The following is an 11,804-nucleotide window of genomic DNA, read 5'->3' as shown; positions in this document are numbered from 1 at the left end:
AGGTACTGCAATAGAAAAGAACCCCTCTACAAACCGTCTATAATATCCTACCAACCCAATAAAATTATGAACTTAGGTAGGAGAAGTGGGCCTAGCCCAATCACTAACTGTACCTATCGTTGCTGGATCTACTATAATCCCATCCTTGGACACCATGTTCCCTAGGAATGCTACAGACTCAAGCCAAAATTCACACTTAGTGAATTTGGTATACAATTGTTGATCCTGAAAGGTCTGAAGCACTATCCTCAGGTGCTGCTTATGCTGCTCTCTACTCGCGAAGTAGACTAGCATATCATTAATGAATATAATAATGAAGGAGTCTAAGTAGGGATCGAACACATAGTTCATCAAATCCATGAATGTTGCGGGGGCATTAGTCAACCCAAAATACATGACTAAGAACTCATAGTGCCCATATCAAGTCCTAAAAGCAGTCTAAGGGATATCTAACTCCCTAATCCTTAACTAGTGATACCCTGACCTCAAGTATATCTTAGAGAACACTGTTGCACCCTGGAGCTGGTCAAATAAGTTATCAATACGAGGGATCAAGTACCTATTCTTTTTTGTCACCTTATTCAGCTGCCTGTAATCAATATACATACGCAAGGTACCATCCTTCTTTTTCACAAACAGAACAGGAGCATCCCAGGGAGACATACTTGGCCTGATAAACCCCTTACTCAAGTGGTCCTGGAGCTATACCTTATGCTCCCTCAACTTAACTAGAGCCATCTGCTATAGTGGAATAGATACTGGATATTTACTCGAATCAACATCAATGCTGAAATCAATATCATACTCAAGAGGGAGACCAGGTAGGTGGGATATACATCAAGGAACTATCAGACCACGGAAATAGAATTAATAGCATGAGTGTCAGCACTAGTGTTATGGACATAAGCAAGATAGGCTAGACACCCCTTTTCCACTAACTGCTGAGCCCTGAGGAAGGATATCACACCACACCTCTCATAACTAACCGCACCTGTCCACACGATTGGAACAATATCGGGCATACATAAGGTGACGCTCTTGAAAAAATAATCCAAAACCTCATGATGAGTAGACAACTAATCTATGCCTAGAATCAACTCGAAGTCTACCATATCTAGCACAATCAAGTCCACTCTTGTATCATACCTCATGATGGTTACCACACAAGATTAATACACTCGATCCACTATTAAAATATTACCTATAGATATAGCTACAAACATAGTCATAAGCAATGGCTCACATAAAACATCCTATTAAGTAGCATAACGAGCAGACACATACAAATAAGTAGATCCCAAATCAAATAAGGCATAGGTAGGCTGATGAGTAGGACACTCCCTGGAAAAGTGACCTATCACACCAGATGCATAGCATGACCCCCCAGAATGGACCTTCCTGTGATATCTGAGCTTAACATGAATAGCCATCATAACCTAAATATCCAGAAGTCTGACCCCGAGAAGACTGACCTAAAATCTGGCGGCTCTAGCCATCGATACCTGCTGGTCCATCGTCGGTAAGCGCTAGGGCTTTCTGAACCATTCTATCAGGTGGATACTATTGTGGATGGCCTCTATCAAAAGAACCATTTCCATGTGACTGACGTCCACTAAAATTGCCTTGGCAGCGAGGCCTCTTGTCTCTTCCTCCATAGGCCTCACGGCGTATAGCCTCAATAGTAAGAGCATGATCCACTATCTGCAAGAATGAACCACCCGGTGAGTTGCATCTGCTGAATACCCAACCTCAAAGGAATAGATAAACCTCTGACAAATCAGACCCGCTCCTCCATTATCATCATAATCATGGTAGCATATCTGGATATGATGGAGCCTACTATAACCCCCCAGTAGGCAAGCAAAACCCAAATCAAGTAGAAGTCAAATCTCAACTTAAATAAAGAATTAACAATATAAGAAAGAGAATATAAGAGAAAAAATAACAAAATAAAGGTCGGGCCAAGGTATAGATATGTAAGTATGGTACAAAATATATAAAAGGCCCGAAAGTGGCCAAAAGAAGAACTGATTCTAGACCAACCTGGACCTAGTGTCACCTATATAAGAGCTACTAAATCCAAAAGATGACAATATATATATACAATACAGAACTAACAATCCCAAAATACAAAATAGTAGCCAGTACAAAATAAGAAAGGTAGGAAGTCTCTAAATGTCGGGAAATTACTACAATCCAGATCTAGCATATCTACGAATGATTAGGCAAGTATTGGGGGTTGCTTAAACTGGGAACTGCATCTTAAAGATATATGAGTGCAGTATAAGTACCAAAATATGGGGTACTTAGTAAGCATCATATAATAAGCACAACGATGATACTAATAATTATAAGAGAGAAGCATAGAATGTGATTATGGAGAAAGAGGGTACAGAAAGATCATGCGGTAGTCAAGTAAATCAAACCAAGTAGATAATCATATTTATAATCTGAATTCACAAAATATCAGAGGAATGCTTGAATATAAAGTAGTAGATATGGAATAATATCCCCAAAAGTAGCATGGAGCGCCTGGAATAACCCTCAAGCTCATCAATAAAAGGGACGCCGAGTATCATACCTTATTCTCATCAACATCAAAATATTAACCTAGAATATGTAGAAACAGGCCGCTAGAAATTCACTCCTCTAGCTTATCAACGGTGAGTAGAAAAGTATAGCCCAAAGTCACTAAAAGGGTCACCCAGAATCATACCTCGGGCTCTTCAACCATGAATTTCCATAAATAAGATGTCACCATATTTCTTTAAATTCCTCATATTTGTTCATCAACTAAAAGTCTTTTTCTCATCTTTTACTCTTTCATTTTAAAAAAAAGGTTTTTAACACCAGCGAGGTAATTAAGACAAGTAGCATGTCAAAAATCATATCTCACTCAAGCCAGAAAAAAGTCCCGTCAAAGACACCATATCACTAACCTAGGACTCTGGTGTACCAAAAACACTGTCTCAAGCCTAATATTTCGATATTAGAAGCAAACAAGACATAAGCATAAGCCAAAAATCACAATAAGTGGCAAAGCAAAATCAAACAAGTCAAACAAGGAGCATCTTAAGTTCAAATAACCTAGGAGCAAGTTCTAAGGATTTTAAGCGATGGAAACAAGACAAGCTAGCACCTAGACTAAGGTTCTAACAGCTAAACCCAACTAGATACTAATGATGATCATTGACTCCAAAATGCTCAATAGGATATCAACACATAAATCACCAATCTAATCACACGTTACCATAAAAAATATATTAATTCCAACCAAGTCAAGTCTAACAAGAGGACGCCATAACCTATCTCAAAATTGAAATCGCACAAGAACTGCTAAACTTGAGCTTTTCCCTTTTAGACCACTTCGAACGATGCCACTCTATCAAATTATCAAAAAAGACATCAAAATGAAGCCAATGATACCCATATTACTATAATTAAAAATGGAATAAAAATTGGGTCAAGATTCGACATTGGACTCACATATGAAATTAAAAATCCAACTCTGTCATAAGGTCCCAAATAGCTCATGAAACTTGTTTCCAAAAAATGGGCAAATTCTAAGCACGAGAAGAGCTCAAAATAACCCCACAAATTTCAAGCCCTAGAATAGTCAAAAATGCAAGAAAACAACAAATTTATGCGAAACTTACAAGGTTTTTAGGATGAGAAAGGGTCCTAAAATTCCACCCAAAGAATCTCCAACTCATCGGAACAAGAATCATCGAAAAAGACCAAGTGGAGCTCTCAAAATCAAAAATTTGCTAAGTCCCAAAATGGGCCTTAGCTGTTGGAAATGGGCATTAAATTTCACTAAAACTAGTGAAATTGCCCTTCATGATCGCAAGTTGAGCCTCGTGATCGAGAGGTCCGATCCAACTAACCCATAGCTATCGTGATGGTCAACCACGTGATCGCGATGACCAGAGTGTCAGGCCTTCGCAATCTTGGACCCCTGGGTCCCAAATGCGATGGGAAAAAGTTCCTGCACCAGCAGTTCAGCTGGTGCTGAACTTTGGAGAATTGGGATTTCCTCCGATAAGGGTCCAAAATTCATTTAGAACTCCGTGAATGCAAACAAACTATGCTACCCAACAAGAAATGGCATTCCAGACTCAATGGAATCGATGGGTTTTTCAACGGAGGTTGTTTCGTTAAAATGTTGATCAAAGTCAACACTTTACAAAGAAAGAACTCAAGATGCACAAATGGGCTAAAACTCATTATGAGCACCTCGAGAACTTAACCAAAGGTCGTTCTAGCCCAAACTCGGCATTCTAAAGCTAACTACGCTGACAAAATTTTCATTCGAGCAGTTTACTCAAAATGTTGATAGAAATCAAACTTGGTGCAACTTTAAAGTTAAAACGGAAAAACCACACTAACTCAAAACGAATACTTCAAAACCCAAACCAACCTTCCTTCTAGACCAAAGTGGACCTTCTGGAGCTGATGGAACCGATGGAATCGTCATCTGATATCAGAATTTTTGAATGTTGACTAAGATCAACTCTTTCAAGCCTTAAGCCTAAAAAATGGCCAAACCACCTCAAAACTCATCCTAATACCTTGGGGAGCGTGTTACCCATATCAGTATCACATATAATCTATAAACAAGCTACCGAAAGGTATAAAATGTTAAAAACACACTAAAGCATGACAATGACCTTAGAGGTCATTATAGTTTGCTTTTAGTATATTATAATTTCTAATATAAATAAATAAATATAATATGAAATATAGAAAATATACTAAATTATAATATAAAATATAGAAAATATACTGAATTAGGTCTTTAAGTTGGGGGTAATATAAATAAATAAATATAGTATAATATAAAAAATATAAAATATACTAAATTAGATGTGTTATATTGGGAGTATTATAGTAATTTAATGTTCAAGTTAGAGAGTTCATATTTTTAAGATAGTACTACTTTCGTATCACGTGTGTTGCACGTGCACCCTAATATAAAAGTGACAGTCTCAAATCATATGCCAACTTTTCAAGTTACCCTTTTATTATTCATGAACCATGAATATTCATTTAACAAATCTCAGTTTGCTTGGTACTAAGTGTAGATAATGTTGTAATTGTGTCCCCTTCTCTTGGATATATAATTTTTATGGAAATTATATCTTTATTTTATGTATTTTTCAAAACTTTATCACGACAACTAAAAAGAAACTAAGAGAGTGTAAATGTCGATCAAAATTAAAAAGGAAGAAATAAAGGCTTACTTTGAAGCACAGAAGCCATCAAAAAGCCTTTTGACAGCTTCTCATTTTTCAACTTTGTCCAAACCATCAGATTATGCTCTCCATAAAATTACTTGAAGTTGAAATAATTTATCTAATTAATCCGACCCTTTCTTAGGAATTGTAATTCAACATCCATGAAGAAATGACCATTCATATACAAATAGATAAATTTGATTTATATTAAAGTATTTTTTGCAACTCCTATACTTCTTCATATTCTTTGAATATAACAAATCATTTGAATTTGAAAGAACTAATATAGTTCTTAAGGTCATAAATGTCCATCAACATCATAAGGTGTAATGACCCTCAATGTCATTTTTATCTTTTCTAATATTTTTAGCATTTAGAGCCTTCTTGTAGCAACCCCAAGTCATTTATAACTTACTGGCACTAACAGTTCGATCGCCTGGTCGTTCATTTGAATTTTATGCCCTTTTTCCTCTTTTAGAGCTCTAGGAGTTGGATGGTTGAATTTAGTGAAAACTCTAGAAAAATGACCTCAGAACGTAATTCTAATAATTTCATCAGCTTTGTAATGGCCAAATTAGGCTAGTATCATAGTAAGTATGAGTATCGAGGCAATCGTACAAGTTTGGGGTCATTTGGCACTTTAGTATTTGAAATTTAGCCTAAGGTTGACTTTGGTCAACATTCTTGGTAAACGCACTCGAATTGAAATTTTGTCAGCACTATCATCTCTGAGAGGGTAATCTTAGGCTAGTAGCATGCTCGACTCAAGTCCCAAGCCTTCCGGTGTAAGTTTGAGCCATTTGGCGTCTTAGCCTTCAAGCTTTAACCTAAGGTTGACTTCGGTCAATATTTTGAGTAAACATATTCGGATTGAAATTCTAACAGTGCGGTTAGCTCTGGAATATTGACATTGGTATAGAATGACCTTCCATTCGTTTCCCAAGGATTTTGTCTTATTTCGAGCCTCCTTATGGAAATGACAAAAATTATGCTTGGGTGTGGGAGCCACATTTATTTCGAGATAACTTCGGATAAAAATTTTGACTGCTCCATTGAGTTTGAAATATCAAATTTGGTTGGCTAGAATAGTTCATTTGTGTCAACGGGGTCCCAAATTAATTCCGAACCACTATTAAAGAATCCAAAATTCCTTGGCCTTAGCTGATGTAGGGATGCTAGTGCAGCCCACTCTTGTACTCCGCATTTGCGAGCATCTTGTCCGCATTCGCGTAAGTGTGGCAGCCAAGCCTCTATGTTCGCTGGCATGAGGACGCATTCGTGAAGGCCTAGTGGCTTGGCCTCTGCGTTCGCGGATCCTTGAGAGCTTAGCCTCTGCGTTCTCGGACCTCTTTCTCCACATTCAAGGAGAGAATTTCATTTCTCTTTTAGTTAAGACCAGTGATACAAACATCCCCAACCCCCATTCCCTTTTCTTCGATTTTGGGAGCTAGGGAGCTCCATTTTGGGAAATTCCAAGTGCATCGGGTCTGTGGGAGTCATGGTTACATGTTGGCATGTTTGGGGAAGTGTACAAGGTAATGTTTTGAGGTAAATTCTGCCCCAAAGGGGCTGCCCTAACTTGGTTTAATATTTATTGGTGTTTTTAAATATTGGGTTGATTTAGGACATTTTGAGCATCAATTTGTGCCCCATTTCAGGGTAGAAGCTCACTAATGTATTTAAAATCTTTTTACGAAGTCATTTCCAGGATCTCCATTGCGGGTTCCACAATCTCATTTTTGACCCAATTTTGGGTTCATCTCCAAAAAATATGATTTTAGTGTCAAAACATTTGTATTGACAAATTGATCAATATTTTGATAGAATGGAGGCATTTGGAGTCATTTTTAGAGTGAAAAGCTATTGGGACGTGGACTTGGAGCGAATGTGTTCAGCTTTGAGGTAGGCTATAGTCTCTTTTCTTTTGATTGATCTTCATAAGGTGTTGTTTAATATAAATAGCTTGTAGTTTGGATTGTATGTGATGGGTTATACTCAATTCTAGTTTCTTGTTTCTTTGTCCCGGTGTGATCATTAGGCTAGGTTGTTTTATGAGATCTTGTCTAGTGGGTAGAACTATTGATTATGCCTTAGTTTGGCCATGATTAGCCTATTTTAGGTGGCTTATTGATGTTTATGATAATTGGCGGAGTTGTGCCTTAGAATTGATTTTGGTTTGATCCTTAGTTGATGTAGTCGTGATTGGCGAGAGTTTTTGAGACTTATTGTCGTCCTCTATGGTAGAACCTATTTTGAAGCCTTGTTATAGTGACTTCCACCCAGTTAAGCTTGTGAACTACTGTTGGTTTCCATTTCAGGATTTAGAGCTAGAATTCTCTATGATTTCTTATCGCCGTTTAGCGGGGCTAGCTGTGTTTGGGATCTCGAGGTTGTATTCCAAGTTGGATCTAGAGGTATTGATTGAATAGCTGAGTACCAGTTTCCTCATTTCGTCCTCCTTTTTACCTAGTTAGGGCTGAGTTCCCTTTTAGGCCTTGTGATTGAGTTAGAGGAGTAGAGTTGAAGCTTTAGGCCTTGATTGGAGGTCAGTCACATTTGTTAGCCAGTTTTCATGTTCTAGAGAGTAAGGTGTTTATGACATCATTATTTTATGTGATTGTGTGTGTTGTTTGAGTGATGATGATGGCATGCATTGCATTGGATCATTGTTTTCTCATGGATGTAGTTGACTCCGGTGCATGCATTTGTTCTTGGAATTAATTTGAGAAAGTTGGGTTGTAAGCCAAACTATTTTATACTGACTCTCAAATGGGGGGAGGTTGTACTGCCTTTATTACTAATATTTTAGTGGACTGCAGATATCGAGGATGCGCTCATTTTATGCTATTGATTTAAAGAATCAAGGATGTGTTCACTTTATTATTTTGATTGGAGGCATCGAGGATGCGCTCATTTTATGATACTGCCCAGTTTTAGAGATTTTTGACCCTCTCTATATTAATTTGAATTTTATCTCCGATCATCGCGATGGAGTATACTTTGATGATCAGATGTACATATTAATAATTATATTGATATAAGACCTAGACAGGATCAGACAAGTATAAAAGGGGCGTTTCCAAGCCCTCCATGGTGATCCCAGAGAGGTGCATGGGTCCTATTTCCTAGCCGGTACTGGAAGTAGTGTATATATCTTGGTATGAGGCGCTTGGACCTGATGGTACTACTAGTTTTATTACATGACTCTCATTCATATATGCATTGCCTATCACTAGCATAGTTGTTTATACCTGGTAGTAGTATGGGATGCTATGCGAGTTTACCTATTTGTGAATGAACTTCCTGGGCACATAGGGATTCGGGAAGTATTGTTTTACTATTTGTGAATGAACTTCCTGGGCACTTAGTTCTTTCACCTTTTGTAGTGTGTCATCGTGTTTAGGTCTTGGGCTGGTGCTTCCAGGTACGTCCTTTCTTTTTATCTATTTTCTCTTTTTTTCTTATATATGATGTTTCTTATTGTCTGTTTCCGCATTATTCTTATTAGTTACTTATGATATATACTCCTTACTTACATGTTCTTCATACTTGCTTTATATTTGAAGCTCAATCGGCCAATGCCTACTAAGTGCCACTTGTTGGTACTCATACTATACTTCTGCACCCTCCAGATCATAGTACGAGTTTTCACTACTGCTTTGGATATTGTGCGGAGCAGCTCTTCGATTTTGGAGACTTGGGTGAGCTCTTGGCGTTCAGAGTTGCCTATCTCCTTCTATTTTGGCTTGGACTAGTCTTTATTTGGTATTTGGAGATAGTCTATATTTTTATTACAATTATTATATATGTATAAATCTTGTACTTACTTATTTACTTTAGTGGCTCAACTACCAACTGATATCAGATTTTTGGGTTTATCTTGTTATATTGTTATTATTCTTCATTTCTTCTTCTTCTTATTATTATTATTATTATTATTTGATTCTTTCCTTCTGCTTGTGATGGTCTGTTTCCTGTGGTTTTGGACTATGGGGTTAGTTTTACCTACTGGTGGGTGATAGCAGGTGCCATCATAACTTGAGAAATCGGATTGTGACATAAGGATATTTTAGCATATCAACAATTTAACATGGGACTTCCCACTGTTATTATTTCGAGTCTTGTAATATTCTGTACGCTGTAAAAAATAATATAATATTAGTAAAATGAACATTTGAATATTTTTTTTGGGAATGATGAATGTGGATTGTTACATTATAATTTGATTAAGATTATCAAATATCGTTTGAACCCACAAAATATATATATGAATGATCAAAATTAAATTAAATTCTGTATCTATCTTGATTTTGTAAAGTCAAGTAGGTAATGAAGCATATCATTATGATTTGACTACACTTGCATCAAAACCTCAGTTTTTATAAAATTGGGAACAATCGACAATATTCGACTAAAAACTCTCTTCAAAGACCATGAGTTTACCACCAAATCAAATCTTGAGTGCATGAAAAGGACGTGGTTAGAATTCTTCATGTCAAATTCATGAATAGAGATTTTTGTTAAATTGAAGAGTTTTATTTAAATTTCTTTTTAAATAAAGACGTACATATTATTTTAAAAATGTATTTGAGAAATAGATAGTAAAAGTTAAAGGTAAAAGTATAAGCAAAAAAAATCATATTTGTTAATTTATACGTACATACAATGCCGAGAGTCAAGAGATATATTTTATCAGGTAATTTCTACGATCAATATTGATGCTGCGAACGAAAGAGCGAAATTATACATGTTTTGTGAGATGTGTGATAGATTGTATTGTAGAAGGAATTTAAGTACAAAAGGTTTGTATATGAAAATTTTGAAAACCAACCGACCATTTTATTTTTATTTATTATAAAAAAATAATGCATGTAAAGGCAACAGTTAAACAAGTCTTTTCATTACTAATGTAAAAAATTTTAATATTAACATACACCAATCCTTCACAATTCCCCCTCCAAACAGGCTTGTTCTAAAAAGAAACCATGCATATATTTACGTTGGAAACAGTTGCACCAATTGAAAAACAAATGGAAAATAGAACGATTAGTCATGCAGTAATAATTTATCTGACTAATTACACCTCTTCAAATAAGTTTGATTCTTTTATCTTTTTATTATTTTAGAATGTAAATATTTAAACTAATGAGAAGGGTATTTAAGTAATTTAATTTTTAAGTTTAGATTTCATACTTTTAAAATAAAATATAGATAGATAGAGAAATATATTATTAAGAAAAAATATTTATATATTAATATACATGAACATTCACATATCTTAAAATCGCTTACCTTTTTGTAATTTTCTTTTTGGTTAGAGAATTGAGCAGACAAAATATCTTGACTAATTTTGTCATTTATCTCCCTTAATTTATGTATATCCAGCCAAATGTTGAGCGTGTTTTTGCAACAAATTAAAATTTGAACCAAGACATGTAATATTCATCTTCAATCTTGTTTCAAATTGTAAGCCTTTTTTCCTTAGGAGAAAGTTTGTTTGTCGATAATGTCGTCATTGAAGAATGAACATGATACGTCATCTTTAAGGACAAGACAAAAAAAATCATCAAGTTTATCATGTTGCTTCATTAATAGCCATCATTGTTCAGACCTATTTGAGTCTTCGCCTTGTCCTACCAGGTTATCATTGTGCTGGTTCCGTAACAAAATAAAACATGATCATAATTCACCCGAGCTTAGAGAAAAATGTAAAAGCTTCATTCATAATATGGGTAGACAGCGTCGCCATGTTTCAGCAGATTTTAGCTATGATCCCCTTAGTTATGCTATGAACTTTGAAGATGATGAAACTTTCTTGGATGATTACCAGAAATTTCCTGCAAGGAACTTTGCAGCAAGATTGCCATTGTCTCCTCCTTCCAAAGAGAAAATACCAATCACCAATATGCTAGATCACGATATGATAAGGTTAGATATGAAGAGTAAAAGCTTTAAATTGCCGAACAAAAGGTCACAAGCCATACAAGACGTGAGGAGAAGCCTTGAAATTCCTATCTCTCAAGTAAACAACGATATTTTAAGACAAGATGTAAATATGAGGTACACGCTTTATAAATAAGAAGAAGATGCAGATCTAACATAGAAATTGTGAGTACACATAATTAATATTACGACATCGAGCTTGGATCTATATATAAATTTTATCAAAAAGGTGCTCTCAAATTTACCTCTATGACATTGGCCCGCAAACAAATTGTAGCATGATTATATGAAATTTAGAAAAGACAATAACTCTTGATAGTACATTCACACTGAGGTCAAATATTACTCCACTAGTGGAATTATTGTAGGAAGTTAGATTTAAACATTACATTTTTGTTGCTATAGACTATTAGAAAGCTTTTATTACTCCATCATTATGTATATAACTTTTTAACTAATTTTACTTCACATTAGCAATTCTCAAATTAAATTATTGTTCAACCACAAAAACAATCATTTTGTACCTTTTGTTTTTATCTGAAACTCAAAACGTAGCAAAAACATGGCTCATTAATTTTTGTTCACATAAAAAATTATATTGGGGTTATAATGCATAAATTGCTA

At 35.6% G+C, this 11,804-nt stretch overlaps 1 protein-coding gene across 1 annotated transcript; it reads left to right on the top strand.

Annotated features, from left to right (window-relative positions):
* The first annotated feature begins 10,743 nt into the window (after nt 1-10,743).
* On the top strand, nt 10,744-11,316 carry LOC129890518 (uncharacterized). The gene has a single exon (XM_055966057.1). The coding sequence runs from the start codon at nt 10,744-10,746 to the stop codon at nt 11,314-11,316; it is 573 nt and encodes a 190-aa protein (XP_055822032.1).
* The last annotated feature ends 488 nt before the right edge of the window (nt 11,317-11,804 follow it).

Source organism: Solanum dulcamara, chromosome 5 (genome assembly GCF_947179165.1).
Source record: "Solanum dulcamara chromosome 5, daSolDulc1.2, whole genome shotgun sequence".
Lineage (NCBI taxonomy): Eukaryota > Viridiplantae > Streptophyta > Magnoliopsida > Solanales > Solanaceae > Solanum > Solanum dulcamara.
Note: the sequence above shows the minus strand (reverse complement) of the source record. Positions and strands in the feature narration are given on the sequence as shown.

Excerpts from the sequence above, each read along its gene's own strand:
- LOC129890518 (XM_055966057.1), top strand. The coding sequence starts at position 10,744 with ATGTCGTCATTGAAGAATGAACATGATACGTCATCTTTAAGGACAAGA.